Source organism: Aegilops tauschii, chromosome 5, assembly GCF_002575655.3.
Source record: "Aegilops tauschii subsp. strangulata cultivar AL8/78 chromosome 5, Aet v6.0, whole genome shotgun sequence".
Taxonomy (NCBI): domain Eukaryota; kingdom Viridiplantae; phylum Streptophyta; class Magnoliopsida; order Poales; family Poaceae; genus Aegilops; species Aegilops tauschii.
In genome coordinates, this window is record NC_053039.3 from 181,738,076 (window position 1) to 181,754,116 (window position 16,041).

The 16,041-nt window shown below is 44.5% G+C and overlaps 3 protein-coding genes across 3 annotated transcripts; all 3 read left to right on the plus strand.

Annotated features, from left to right (window-relative positions):
- Positions 1-499: 499 nt before the first annotated feature.
- On the plus strand, positions 500-1,191 carry LOC141022656 (uncharacterized). Its single transcript, XM_073498917.1, has 3 exons — positions 500-532; positions 584-795; positions 837-1,191. The coding sequence occupies exons 1-3, from the start codon at positions 500-502 to the stop codon at positions 1,189-1,191; spliced, it is 600 nt and encodes a 199-aa protein (XP_073355018.1).
- A 619-nt stretch (positions 1,192-1,810) lies between these two features.
- On the plus strand, positions 1,811-4,091 carry LOC141022657 (uncharacterized). The gene is made up of 3 exons (XM_073498918.1): positions 1,811-1,842; positions 2,862-3,173; positions 3,662-4,091. The coding sequence occupies exons 1-3, from the start codon at positions 1,811-1,813 to the stop codon at positions 4,089-4,091; spliced, it is 774 nt and encodes a 257-aa protein (XP_073355019.1).
- An 11,051-nt stretch (positions 4,092-15,142) lies between these two features.
- On the plus strand, positions 15,143-15,525 carry LOC141022658 (uncharacterized). Its single transcript, XM_073498919.1, has 2 exons — positions 15,143-15,401; positions 15,452-15,525. The coding sequence occupies exons 1-2, from the start codon at positions 15,143-15,145 to the stop codon at positions 15,523-15,525; spliced, it is 333 nt and encodes a 110-aa protein (XP_073355020.1).
- The last annotated feature ends 516 nt before the right edge of the window (positions 15,526-16,041 follow it).

The window sequence follows — 16,041 nt, forward strand, 5'->3', positions numbered from 1 at the left end:
AGAATACATTGTACTTTATTCAGGGGCTCCAGCAAGCACACGCAGAAAATACTTTGAAGTAAGCACCTGTACACAACATGTAGTTCTCCGTTGCACAGGATGCAGTGCGGAACTCTAACCAATGCAGTTTCGTTATCACGCAGGATACATATAAACGTCACAAAATGCCCGTTCGCACAGAAAGTGGTGGTTAAAAAAAATCTACTGATAAAAAACAAAAAAACACCACGTTCGCGTACAACCGCCCAATCGAAGCGGTTCCATCGCCACAACCCCACGATCATAGACGCAACACCAACCCACGATTTGCACAAACCGCATCGTCAGCGAGATCGTGCAGTTCATCCGATGCGGCCATCCCACCCCGCGCCCTCCCCTTAAATTCAGACCCCTGCCATAGGCCTTCTCATCCACAACAACACAAGTATCCATTGCGCTGCCACCAAATCGCTCCATCACATCCATCTCCACGCCAAACACCAAGGCCCTATTACCGGCCATGGCGTTCGCCGACGAGTACAAGGACGTGGAGGCACACAGCAACACCAAGTTGCACGTCATCCACACCAACGAGAAGAAGTAGGTGGCGATCACCCTCGCGCAGTACGAGCGCCACCTCAGCCTCCAGCGCCACAAGATCGTCGGCATTGATCTCGAGTACAACAACGATCTTGAAGCGATCCAGAAACCCGCCCTCTGCCAACTCTCCATCGGCAAGAAACACCCGGTGTTGCTCTTCCAACTGAGCACCGCTGAAAGGTGCACCGTCTTCGACAACTTCCTCGCCGACCCCAGGTACACCTTTGCAGGCTTCTCCATCGACGGCGACAAAAAAGGCTAGAGCGCGTCAATCTGGAGGTCGCCAACTTCGTTGACATCCAGAAGGAGTGGAGGGTGCCCGAGGCAACCAAGGAGTTGGACTCCCTTGGAGACATCTCTGGCATGCTCATCGACGACTACTACAACAACATGAAGAAGAAGATCACCGACGACGAGCACAAGCGCTGGGCCACCCTGCCTCTGTCCATGAGGCACATCGAGTACGCGGCAAAGGACGCCTACGCAGCGTACGAGATATGGAACCGCATCACCCTCACCCAGGACGGGCTTCGCCGTGCAAAGCTGGAGAAGGAGGAGCCCCCCAAGAAGCGCGCCAGGAGCAGCTTGGGATGGGGAGGCGCTGACTGGTGAAGAAGAAGATGGTGCCCGCCAAAGAGCAACCAATGCCAGCGTCGTTTTAGAGTTATCATCAAATTTGCTTTATGTTGTTTTCTGATGTATCGTTAGTTTGCTTGTGATCATTTGCTTTTGCTGTTCTTGCCATGCAGAATCGCTTGTAATGATGTGAACTTTGATTATGTTAGATTGCTTTCTGTTGAAATTAGTTTTCTCATGATGAACTTGTCATACAGAATGCGTGTGATAATTTGTTTTCTGTTGTTTGCTTATGAATCATTAGATTCGAGCAGTGTGCAAAACGAAAATAAGATGCAGTGTGCAAATAGGACGCATGCAGTGCAAGTTGTGTACCAATGTAGTACATACTCTGTCGAATTAAGTTTACACATACGCAACGAAGCAGTGAACGCCCTTGAATTTGATAAAAAAGAATACATAAGAGCAAACACACAAAAAGAAAAAAATGCGCCTGTATATGTAGTGCGGAAATAGATGAACGTGCAATACACAAACATAATCAATGCAGTACGGGTTATGTTTACTAAGCAGTGCACTCCCCTACATTGGAAAAAAGATTACATAAGAGCAAAAACATGAAAACAAAAAATGAGAACTGTACATGTACTACGGAATGCGTGGGGCCGGGCGCAAATGGGCCAACAGGTCAGAGAGCATAGAGCATCTAGCGCCATGTATAAGCGCTCAAATAAGTAACCAGAGGAGTTCGATACGGCTGCCTCGCCAGCGCTTATAAACAGGTCGGGCGCGCCTTCCGCGGGCGAGGTGGGACTAAACATTAGGCCGCACACAATGCATCGGGAACCAGCCGTGCTCACAGGCCGACTTGGGCCCAAATGCGTCTTCACTCCCCGAACACAGCCCAACAAGGCCCACTAAGAAAAAACAATAACTTCAAAAAATAAAACATCAAAGAAAAATTAGAAAACATTTTTTAAATGAATAACAACAACAAAAGAAAAATGTGCATGGGCACTTTAAGAAACTACAGTTCGTTATTAATAAATAAAACGCAGAAAGCCCGAAGTAAAAGTACAAATGCAGTCCGCGACACCAAACAATGCAGTTCTCCATGTGGAAGCATGAAGTATTTTTTCTGAAATGCAGTTCTCCTTCTACTGCATTGCAGTCTCGTTAAAATGAAGAATGCAGCCCTATTAGTTAAGCAAAGCAGTCCGCTATGAAATAAATAACTGCATGAAAGAACTCCATCAAGAAACTAAATGTGCGTACATCTGTATCAATCCTAATCCGATATAATTCAATGCACGAAGAATAGATTTCACTTCCATGCAGTACACTACATGGACGTACGCAGTTATGTTCTGATATAAAAGAAGTGCACTTAATAGGAAAATTCACCGAAAACACAATCATCACATTTTCTGACAGTTGCGTGCATACCTGAACAAGTCATGAAAAAAGAAGACACGACGTTCCGGATTTCTAACGCACTAACAGAGCCTCCTCATAGCAGAACCTCTCTATAGTTGCCACGTAACTAAAAACAGAGCCCCACCATGCTACCACCCCGCTCCACCTCTCCCACGTCCTGTCAAGGAGAGCACAGGAGAGCAGAGGAGAAAACACAACTGCTTCGTACCCCAAAAAACCCCATTGCATCTTCTTCTCTAAACTTCCTTTCACCAACCTCTTCTCTCCAGAACAAACACGAGAGAGCAGAGGAGAGTCACGGCGGATGCACCACTTTTCAAGCAGCGCCGCAGGTACACCAGGGAGCTCCACGACGTCGACCTCCACGGCAACCACAAGCTGCACGTCGTTTGCACAAGCAAGGGTGAAGACGTGGACAAGATGTTGTCCACGCTCAGGAGGAAGCTCGGCGGAATGCCCGTCAAACTAGTCGGCGTTGATGTCGAGTACACGCACTACGTGAAGCCACAGCGGGCAGCAGTGCTCCAGCTATGCGTAGAAAAAGAATGCCTTGTCTACCACATCTCTGCAGCTAAAGACAAGTCAGAATATAACTATCAATCTGTACTATTGATTGTCAATATTGATTTTAAATTTTCTTCACTGCAATCGCCACTATTTAAACTTTGGTTTTCATTTTCGAAAAGCATGGCATATGAATTCATTGACAGTTTTCATCTGGCTCCATGTATGTCACTCATGTGCTCGATTCTTGAATTATATGATCTAGGAATACATGCAGTTTTATTTTGTTTTACCAAATACAAACTATTTGAGTGAACAATAGAAAACTGCAACATTACAATACAAAACATGTATGAAATTCAGTTCAAGAATATAATCATGCACAAAACATGCATTGTATATGCAATATATTATCAGATTTACTAGTTATGATGAACAAATTATTAGCAACTACTCAATGTAACAGATTCAGATATCCATATTGCAGTTCAGTTTCAGACGAAACAAAAAACATTGGTACTCCTAAGAAAATAAACTATATTCACTCTATACAAACATCTTGTAGGCCAATGGAACTAGACAAATTCCTGATGAATGTTGAGTACACCTTCGTCGGATTCACCATTGAAGGAGACAAAAGCAAGCTGAAGCTATCTGGTTTGGAGATCAACTCCGACAACTACATTGATATTCAGGTGGAATGGAGAGACCCATACAATAAAAAGAAGTTTGACTCTTTGGCTGATGTTGCCGGCAGGATGATAGGCATTCACTACAATGACATGAACAAAAAAATTAACCGCAAGGAGGACCATACTGTGTGGGGATTCTGCCCACTGCCAGAAAAGCTTATCAAGTATGCAGCAATAGATGCATTCGCAACATATGAGTCATGGAGAATCATCTACGATGTCATCATGGGACTGGACAGGGCAAAAAGAGACAAAGAAGCAAAGCAGAAGAAGAACAAGGTTGTAATCCAATACAACAACTAGAAATAATTCAGGGTTATGTTTTAGTTTCACTTTACTTTAGTCGTTGTGTTGTTCTTTGTTTCATGTATGCAAGCTTTTGGTTATGTCCATTGCTTCATATCGAACATTTCTTTTGTAAAAACAATGTCGTTTTAGAATTATCATTAAATTTTATTTCTGTTGTTTGCTTATGTGTCACAGTTTGCTTCTCATCAATTGCTTTCGCTGAAATTAGTTTGTGTTAGAACAAGTATCCAGAAAACTTTGAAAAAAATTAATGTGTGATACCAAAACGTGAATACAGTTCACATAAGAAAAATAACGCAGTTCACAGAGTGTATACATGAAGTGCAGTACATGCACAAATGCAGAACAAAGGGGCTGCAGCAACTTTCGTTCAGTGTAGTACTCAACGTTGGTGCAAGCAGTAGAAATGACATCATTTGTACTACCACGAAATATTTATACTCCAAAAGAAAAAATGCTTCAGATAAGGAAAAAAATTGACCACCCAGATACAACAAGGCCCCAGCCAGTCCCGTAATAGGTCTCTAAAAAATGTGTGCAGTTCTCCAAAGTCTTACAAGGAAGTTCACTATATGTGTGCAAGAAGTGCGGTACATGCTCAAAATGAACCACAAGAGAAGCACTTTCGTGAAGTGCACAACACAGAATTAGTGCACCTAATGCAGTACTTAAATGTAAGTCATGCAGTCCGCAGCGTTGGCATAGCCAGTCACAACTTTGGCACAAAGAAGGATGCACGCAGTGCAAAATGTGTACACGTGCAGCACAGGACTATGACGAACGCAGTGCATATAGAAGCAACAAAGCAGTGCACACCCGTACACTAGAAAAAATGATACGTAAGAGGGAAAAACAATAAAGAAATATGCTACCCATGCAGTGCACAAAAATGTAGCGCAAACATGTGTAGTACGCAACCCTAGAGCCACACCCCTAAGATAGACAGGGAGGCGACGGGGTGTCACGGACTCGCCTGCGCATGCGGTGCCGCGGCACGCCGCGTTGCCGCCTGCTCCGGCTCGTTCCAGGCTCGGCTTCGCAAGGGGGTGGGAGGGGCGACCCCCCTCCCCCCTGCTCGGCCTCGCGCTAACGCACGCAGTGCGCTTTGTTGACAGGCGCAGTGCGGACATTCTGTTTTTCCAACAATAGGACGCACGCAACCCTAGAGCCACACCCCCAAGATAGACAAGGAGGCGACGGGGTATGACGGACTCGCCTGCGCATGCGGCGCCGCGGCACGCCGCGTCGCCGTCTGCTCCGGCTCGTTCCATGCTCGGCCTCGCAGGGGGGTGGGGAGGGGGGTCACGACCCCCTCCCACCCCCGTGCTCGGCCTCGCGCTAACGCACGCAGTGCGCTTGGTTGACAAGTGCAGTGCGGACATTCTATTTTTTCCAACAATAGGACGCACGCAACCCCAGAGCCACACCCCTAAGATAGACAAGGAGGCGACGGGGTCTGACGGACTCGCCTGCGCATGCGGCGCCGCGGCACGCTGCCTCGCCGCCTACTCCGGCTCGTTCCAGGCTCGGCCTCGCAGCGGGGGTGGGGAGGGGGGTCACGACCCCCCTCCCACCCCCCTGCTCGGCCTCGCGCTAACGCATGCAGTGCGCTTGGTTGACAAGCGCAGTACGGACATTCTGTTTTTCCAACAATAGGACGCACGCAACCCCAGAGCCACACCCCTAAGATAGACAGGGAGGCGACGGGGTGTGACAGACTCGCCTGCGCATGCGGCGCCGTGGCACGCCGCGTCGCCACCTACTCCGGCTCGTTCCAGGCTTCGCCTCGCAGGGGGGTGGGGAGGGGGGTCACGACCCCCCTCCCACCCCCCTGCTCGGCCTCACGCTAACGCACGCAGTGCGCTTGGTTGACCGGCGCAGTGCAGACATTCTGTTTTTCCAACAATAGGACGCACGCAACCCCAGAGCCACACCCCTAAGATAGACAGGGAAGCGACGGGGTGTGACGGACTCGCATGCGCATGCGGCGCCGCGGCACGCCGCGTCGCCGCCTGCTCGGGCTCGTTCCAGGCTCGGCCTAGCAGGGGGTGGGGAGGGGGGTCACAACCCCCCCTCCCACCCCCCTGCTCGGCCTCGTGCTAACGCATGTAGTACGGTAAGTACAGGGAATACAAAGAGCAAATACAAATCTATAAACAACCAAAAAAAGGGAGGGCCCATACCTTACAATACAAACAATAAAAAATAACCAACTGAAAGACGCATCTTTAGGCAAAAGCAGTGCACTTGGTTAGGCAAAAGCTGTGCAGTATCATAAAGCAATGCAGTTCCAGGATACACACATGAATGCAGGGTCTGCGGCAAAAAAAGTGCAGCAAAAAAAAAATAGGTGCAGCACAAACTTGTCGAGAAATGCAGTTCCAGGATACATATAAGCGTGACAAAATGCCAGTTCACAAAGAACGTGTAAGTCAACAAAAATAAAAATATACTGTATGAATTATTTATATAAAATACACATACAGATAAAAATTCGTCCATAAAACACTGCTGCAAAAACAGACGAAAATCACAACAAACAGAAAAACAAAAGTCTTTTCATACATTATATACCTTAGACACCACAAAGTACACAACATGAACCCCTAGTTCTTGTCCATACACAGGGTTTTTACCAAGTAGATTGTTACTGCGTCTGCCATTGCGACAGGGAAGTAAGCCCGAGGTCCGCAATCAGTTGTCGTAGCTCAAGCGGCATGTCTTCATAACACAACATGTTCAAAGAATTGAACAGCAGCTGGAACATGTACTCCGCCTTCCAATCTTCAACAGCAGGCTGAAAAAAAAAGAAAAAAGAAAAAAATGCAGACAGTGATTAAATAAAAGGTTGTCATAAAGAACAAAAAGTGAAAGGTAAAAATAATTAAAAAAAGTAACAAGAAAAAGAAGAAAACAGAGAAGGCGTTACGTCGGTTTTGATAATTTTCTCAACTAGATGTTGGCCGTCATACAACTGCGTCACCCTCAGAACATAGATTCCGCACTCGTTTGCTCCCTGCGCCTGGCACGACCGGGTAAGAGGGCTTCTCTGCCAATTTAACCCAGTCAGGGTGGTTCTTAGATTTATACACTTTTTCACCAGAAATCGCCTTCAGCAACTGAGTCATCCTCCTCATCTGCCAAAAAAGGGAAGCACAATGTAAAAATAACACACACCAGAGATCAAATTACTATTCAGACGAACCAAAAATTCAAAAAATGTTCTCAACGTCTAGACAGTCCCTCTTTTAAATGCACGTGAGGTCATTTCCTTTTATCTCCTTTTTTACAAGGATTATGGGGGGGCCTGAGAAAAATGCAGTTCTGTCACGCACATGTTGCAGTGCACTATATAAACAAGTGTGGTTCTATGTGTGCTAACATTGCATGTGCAGTTTATAAAAAAATGCAGTAGGAGAAACACAAAAAAGCAATGCACTTGGCAAGAAAAAATGACATACCACTTTAGTGCAATCTGAGTGGTAATCAGTCCTGCGCCACTTTGTCGTGACATCAGGATGACCAGTGTACTTCCTAGTGTCATGGATATCAAACGTCTGGCGATGCTGGTTCATCGTGTATAAGGAATAATGACCATCCTTGGAGCGCGACATCATAATCTGTTCACATCAAAAAAACAAAAAATGAAATGAAAAGTTATTTCGACACGTAGCACTAGGACCACTGTTCCAAAAAATACCTATAAAAAGAAATGCAACAAACCAGAAAAATAAATGACAAGAAATAATGAACTTACCAGTTTTGCATCCAACAGGTTTACGTCGTCACTCACGAAAACCTTGAACTAGTTAACTGCATCTTGTAAAACAAACGTGCTATGCACAACTGGCAACACAGGGTTTCCTTCATCATCTTTCGTCACAAAGGTTTCCATCTGAAGAACATACTGCAAAGAAAAAAGAACAAAAAAAGGAAATGAAAAAAGGAATAAACAATGCATTCAGGCATGGACGTAAAAAACCAGTACAATAGAAAAAAATGACAGCACACGTTTACCGTGATAAATAAGGGTGAAAGTAGCACACGTTCACCAGAATGATAAACTAAACCCATTTCAGGGTCTTGCTTCCAGTACTTGATGACAAAATCCATGAGATACGAATCCATTAAAGCTCCTTTGCCAAATGTATTATATATATAGTCAACATTGTAAGTATCAAGATCACCAAAAGGACTATGCACCATAAAGAACGCATTCCTGCAGTAAACATACAAATATGGGATCAATAAAAATAAAAATAAAAACAAAACACACAAAAAGGATTAAGCGCACACACATAAAACTTACTCGTGGTATTTGGTTACAAAATCTTTGCTCAGAACAAGATCCTTTATTTTCCTCGCCTCATCAATATATTTGAACCTCGGAGGCTTCAATTTCTCTATAGAGCATCTCAACTTAAAAGCCCTCTCACCTGCCCTCTTGTTCAAAAATATTTCAACATCATCCTCAGGAGGGCGATTAATTGCTGCACTCCTAGCACTAGTGGCGCGAGGACACGTCGTAACAAAATCATCATCGTCAACATCAAATACATCGCGTGGAGAGCTAGGTCGAGAAACACTTCCACCATCAGGTCCAGACGCCACAACTGTGTTCAAACCATCTCCAGCCAAAGAACCAGAATTATCTGGAGAGATTTCAATGACACAATCCTCCATAACCACCTCAGAACCCTGGGACTCGAACAGTGACGTACAACCTTCATGAAGCCCCCCATCAAAACCTAAAACCATGTAGAAAAAACATGGAAACACTCAGCACAAAATACAAAACCTAAAAACATGTAATACACCTCATTAAAATAAAAAAATGCAGTTCACTAAAGAATAGAATGCAGCACAATTGTCTACAACAATGTAGTCCACTTGTCTACAGCAATGCAGAACAAAAAATGTATACAACAATGCAGCCCGCTTGTATACAACAATGCAGCCCACTTATGAAGAACAATGTAGCTCACTTGCCCAAAAAATAAAATGCATCTCACTAACACAACAAAAAAATATACACATCAATTCTAAATCACGAACTTAACTAAACAAACTAGTAAAAAAAGCCCTTAAGAACCGGAAGCAAGCAGTACACAAAAAATAAATAAAGTATGGATAAAGAAGTTCACTAAAACAACCTTTATCTGCAAAAATTAAAAGTGATGTTAAATCAAGGGAACACTTTCTCGATGTGAGCCAACTATAGAGCATGGCCTTTCTGATGTAGCCAATGTGCTCCACCCCAAACTGAGCAACTCGAACACCGTCCCAAGTCTGCAAGAATTGAAACATATAGAATCCACAATCATGCCTGCAATAAAAAGAATAAAAAACACCAGTTTCACAAATATGAAATAAAAAAACTTGAGCAGTATGGATAAGAGGGGCTGTACGGAACACACCCATTTGGCTGCATTGGGATAATGACATGTTTCAACACAAATCCATCAAGTGTACGAGGATTTAGCAGCTCATCAGAACTTGAGCTTCCTTCTTTCCATGCACGCTTGATATTTTTAACCATCCTCCTAAAAACCCTGATCGCATCAGCGCTGCCAGGTTTATTGAGCGAGTCAATAAATTGAAACCGCCTTTCTTTCACATTTAACGCAACTACACAATAATGACCAACGCCATCCCTCAGATCTGGTGGATCAAAAGTTGCAAAAAGGACCTGTTCAAAGGATGAAATAATAAATAAAAGTATTATAAGAAGAAGAAACAGAACACCATAAAAACAAACACGCAAAATATAGTATTCGACACATAAAAACGTTACTCACCATATCCTTTTTATCAACACGCTCCTCGTCTTTTGAAGAGAACGTCATTTTAACACTCCTGCCTACAGTACCACCATTCCAAATATTTGTCTGCCAATACAAAACCAAAAATCAAATAGTGCTCAAGAAAATATGTCGTCGCACGAAATCAGAAAAGAAAATCAAAAAAATAAAACAAAAATTTCTATATTCTTACACAAATATGGTACGGGACAACCATTGTCGGAGATCCCTTAAACTTATCTACCAGCAAAGAAACCCCAAGATACTAAAAAAAATAACAACAAAGAAAAAGGGCTAAAAACAAAATTAGAAAATACATATGAACAAAACAATTTCTAAAAAAACCATACTTCTTCTTCTTGTCCTTCCGAACCCTAGTAACAGAAGCGTACAACTCATTGTATCTTTTCAGGAGAATTGGATCAATGCTCGACGGTGTCACAACAGGAAGTTCGTCATCTGTAATAAAAAAGACGAAGTTCACTTATCCAAATAATGAAGTTCAAATATTAAGCCAAGGAAATTCTGCTAGCTATTTTGAAAATCATAAACAAAAGATCAAGTTTCACTTATCATTAAACATCTAATACAGATACCGTAGTAATTAAACAAAAATGAAATGAGAAAAACTTCAACTGTACTGTTCAAAAGAAAACTCTTGCCTTCAGTGTCACAGTCTTCATGCTGTTGTTCTTCAGAGCTGACCAATACATTTTTCCTGGATAGGTTGCGACGAATCCAACACAACATCACTGGACTGCCCTTCTGCAGCAACATCAGCATTATCTGGATTTACAACAGTCTGGTCAACCGCAACGTCCTTAGATACTTCAGCTACATGAGGCTCCACTCTCGATACTTTAGGAACATCGTTGGTCGCCAGACAAACACGGGAAGCAACAACACTAACAGCAGGGACGACATTCTCCAGCGGCTTTTCAATGCCAAAATCAGAATCTTCATGCCGGCTGGGGGAAACAGCATCATGGGATTGTTGAGCTACAGAAGGGTCTGCACAGTCGACGGCAACCGATGCAGAAGCACCAACACTGCCACCACCATCAACAGCATAACCGCCCTGATTCAGATCAACGTGAACTTCCACGTTTTCTTCTCCAGGCTGTGGAAAGATTAAAAAACACACAATAACACAAAAATGAGCGTGGGGATAATTAACACAACAAACAACTGCAACCCACGTGTATCAAAACAACTACAACTTCAACACACATATACGTAAAAAAAGAACTGCAGTTCACTTTGTCAAACGCTGCAGTTCAGTTATGTTAAATACTGAAGCTCACTTATGTAAAACATTATGGACCACGCATGCGAAATTGAATGCAGTTCACTTCTGTCAAAGACTGAAGCTCACACATGTAAAACTATTGCAGCTAACATATGTAAATGAAAATGCATATGACTGAGCATAACACCGCCCATCAAGTTTATAACAACAACAAAAAAATTAGATTACAACACACTAACAGAACAAGTAATACAACTATACCTTATCAGCTACAACATCCGGAGGGGACGATGCATCACCCAAGACCTCATCCTTCCCAGAGCCATCGTAGGACTCTTTGTGCACATCACAAGCAGCAACACCAGTCTACGGGCATAGAAGAAACCAAAAACGAGAATAAGATGGTTACGACAAAAAAAGAAAAAAATTCAACTATGCACAAGCAGTACACACTTTACAACCGTGAAGTACACAAAAAATACAACAAAAATGGAAAGCAACAAATACAAGTTTAAGAAGAGGGACATGTGGCAGAACATACATGGCAGAAGTACTTGTACCTGACCAATTCCATCGTCCCTAGTTCCATGGACACCAGAAGATTCCACTCCAGCCTATCACAAAAAACAAAAAAAAGTGAGGAGCAGTCCACATAATACACAAAAGAGGTTCAAAGCAACAAAAAACCTCGAACATACATTATCAGCGCCAACCCCAGCGTCCTGACGGTTCAATTCATCCAAAATATGCCCAGCATCCTTCTCATACCGACTGCATTTTTCCTCCTGTGTATGTCTCAATTGAGCATAGGAAGACCGAACATTCGTCACTGCAATCTTCAGGCTTTCAATCATGCCACAATCAAAATTTTGAGCAGCAACAATATCTTCATCTTGTTGGCCATGGCCAACAGGGAAAAAACCAGCAACTGTCCTCAACCTGTCACCAGAGGTTGGCAAATCTTCAGTCAACTTCAAAACCTTCACAAGAAGCTCATCAATCTCCTCGTGTTTTTTGCCACCAACAAATGTCTGTTTAGAAGAGCTTCTATTATCAAACATCTGTCGAGCCATGAAACCACGAGTACGCGGCACCTCATCCTCACGGGCAGGAAGCTGGCTACATATAGGCTCATAGAACCTAGCATGAGTGCTAGGTCCCGCATCAGAGCTGCCGCATACAACTGCAACAGGACGGTTGTACACAATATCACCTGACACCTTCCACTACAAAAAAAGACAAGAGGCAAAGACAAGTACACATGTGAGTACTAGAAAAGTTCAGATTTATAATGGCTGCACCTTTTAAAAAAACTGATATTAAAAACTCAGATGCACTAAATAAGGGTGAAAGTCGTCGTCATCAGACTTGGGACCTTCAGTGACATGTAGTCGCTTGCACTGAGGATCATCCTTTCCACCAGCTTCAGCAGTTCTCTTGCCAAGATTCTTGTTCATGCCGGCAACACGTGGACTCCGCCGAGCTGTACCACCTTCCTCAGCAACAGTACTCAGGTTCTTCTTCTGCAAAGAAGGCTTCTTCACCCTGGCAAATTTGGCACCCTTGGCACCATCTGCAGCTCTCCTCTGCTTCTCCTTCTCCGCAAACTCTTTTGAGTCACTTTCAAACCTCAACTTCTTCATGCTTTGCTTCAACTCATATTCACGAAGCTGTTCCGAGACCATCCAATCCTGTGTAACTTCCTCTGTACCATCAATAGACTGCGACTGTGTCTCAGACAAAACGGGACGTCTCTTGTCAAAGCTCACACCAACATTACCTTCTGCAAAATAATGGTCAATCAATTGAGTAACCTCCTCAAACCCAGGCGCCCCAGCATGGAAAACAGACATTGCGTCAAAATGAAGTTTGACTATGGTCATTAAAAAGTGCACAAAAAGAACAAATGCAGTGCACTTAGACATATAAAATGCAGTGCTCCAACCATAAGCTAAAAATAAAAATTAATGCATTGCACAAAAAACTTGAATAAAACAACAATGCAGTTCACACATACATATAGTGGAGTTCACATATAGAAAATAAAATACAGTGCTGCATACACTAACTTCATGTTTCTTCCCAACAAAATGCCGGACTAGATACAGCAAGGCAACACCAATTGGTACAACATCAAAGTAACCAGCATACACAAAATAAACAAATCAATCACATACTAGAAGGAGGGGCCACACTTATGGGAGAAGTTTCAATCGGCGAATTCAATTGATGTCCTCCCTCCACACCATGGTCCTTACCACCAGGACAACGAGACCCAATTGGCGTATCATTATGAGAACCACAATCACCTACTTGATTCAAAAAGAACCAGAAACAGAAATTACAAAACATCACGTGACAAAATAATGCAAATGAACGCTGACAACTAACGGAGCATAAACCAATATGCAGGATGATTTAGGAAACTAGATAAACATCAAACAAAATAAACAAAAGCCTAAAATAAGCACTCCACATACCCTGAACTCCTCCTCCCACTCTGCTCGGCGAAGACATGACGTTTGCCTGCAGCACAACAACGAAGTGACAGATTTAAGCAACAAAATCGGCGAAAATCTCACGAAACCCTAGATCCACCTTGCTACACAAGAGTATCGACTCCAAAATCGAGATAAAATCGGTTGCCTACGGAAAAATTACACAAGCAAAAACAGCAACAACAACTACGACAATAACAAAACAAGACGAGCGGACGATCAAGACCGAGAACAAGCGAAACGTACCACAAAAAAGGTGCGGCGCAGGCGGCGGCGGCGACGACGGGGAGGAGGGAGGGTCCGGCGACGGCAACGGACAAGAAAGGGCTGCGGGAGCGCAGTGGCAAGGGCTCGCGGAGCGGACGATGCGGAATGCAGGAATAAGAACCTCTTGAGGGCGGCGGTTCCTCGGGCGACGGCGGTTGCTGCGGGCGACTGCGGCTTTGCTCGAGGGAGGAACTGGAAGAGAGGAGAGGTGATTGTTCTCGGTCTCTCTCCCTGTCAGCGGAGCGGTGGGATCGCCTGGAACGGACACGTAGGAGGCCCGCGTGTGGCAAAAGGCAACATAAAATGGGCCGGCCCAAAAATGGCCCGGCTAAAATAAGAAAGACCACATCAAAACGCACATGATGCAGTTCTCTATGAAGAACAATGAAGTTCCATCGGTAAAACATAAATAAAATAAACGCAGTTTGTAAAAAAAGTTAAAATAAAAAAAACACGCATGTTAAGAAAACGCATCCGAAAAGAAAAAGTCTACATTCAAATAAGTGCCACACAAAAAAAGGGGGGCGGGCCAACCCTCCTACCCCTCCCGTACAGGGACTGCAGTAAGTACAGGCAAAAAAATGATGCAGCACGCAGCACTAAAAAGATGCAGTGCATTTAGCTACACGAAGCAGTACGGTTTAGCAAATCCAGTTCCGTATTACCTACATGAATAAATACACAGTATAGAACACAGCGAAAAACTCGTAAAATTGCGGAATACGTTGTACTTTATTCAGGGGCTCCAGCAAGCACACGCAAAAAATACTGTGAAGTAAGCACCTGTACACAACATGCAGTTCTCCGTTGCACACGATGCAGTGCGGAACTCTAACCAATGCAGTTTCGTTATCACGCAGGATACATATAAACGTCACAAAATGCCCGTTCACATAGAAAGTGGTGGTTAAAAAAATCTACTGATCAAAAATAATAATAATACCACGTTAAAAAACACCACGTTCGCATACAACCACCCAATCGGAGCGGTTCCATCGCCACAAGCCCACGATCACAGACGCAACACCAACCCACGATCTGCACAAACCGCATCATCAGCGAGATCGTGCAGTTCATCTGATGCGGCCATCCCACCCCGCGCCCTCCCCTTAAATTCAGACCCCTACCATAGGACTTCTCATCCACAACAACACAAGTATCCATTGCGCTGCCACCAAATCGCTCCATCACATCCATCTCCACGCAAAACACCAAGCCCTACTACCGGCCATGGCATTCGCCGACGAGTACCAGGGCGTGGAGGCCCACGGCAACACCAAGTTGCACGTCATCCACACCAACGACAACAAGCAAGTGGCGACCACCCTCGCGCAGTACGAGCGCCACCTCAGCCTCCAGCGCCACAAGATCGTCGGCATCGATCTCGAGTACAACAACGAGCCTGAAGCGACGCAGAAACCTGCCCTCTACCAACTCTCCATCGGCAAGAAACACCCGGTGCTGCTCTTCCAACTGAGCCCGCTGAAAGGTGCACCGTCTTTGACAACTTCCTCGCCGACCCCAGGTACACCTTTGCAGGCTTCTCCATCGACGGCGACAAAAAAAGGCTAGAGCACGTCAATCTGGAGGTCGCCAACTTCGTCGACATCTAGAAGGAGTGGAGGGTGCCCGAGGCAACCAAGGAGTTGGACTCCCTTGGAGACGTCTCCGGCATGCTCATCGACGACTACTACAACAACATGAAGAAGAAGATCACCGACGATGAGCACAAGCACTGGGCCACCCTGCCTCTATCCATGAGGCACATCGAGTACGCGGCAAAGGACGCCTACGCAGCGTACGAGATATGGAACCGCATCACCCTCACCCAGGACGGGCTTCGACATGCAAAGCTGGAGAAGGAGGAGCCCCCCAAGAAGCGCTCCAGGAGCAGCTGGGGATGGGGAGACGCTGACTGGTGAAGAAGAAGATGGTGCCGGCCAAAGAGCAACCAATGCCAGCATCGTTTTAGAATTATCATCAAATTTGCTTTATGTTGCTTGCTTATGTACCGTTAGTTTGCTTGTGATCATTTGCTTTTGCTGAACTTAGTTTGCTTGCCATGCGGAATCGTTTGTAATGGTGTGAACTTTGATTAGATTGGTTTCTGTTGAAATTAGTTTGCTCAT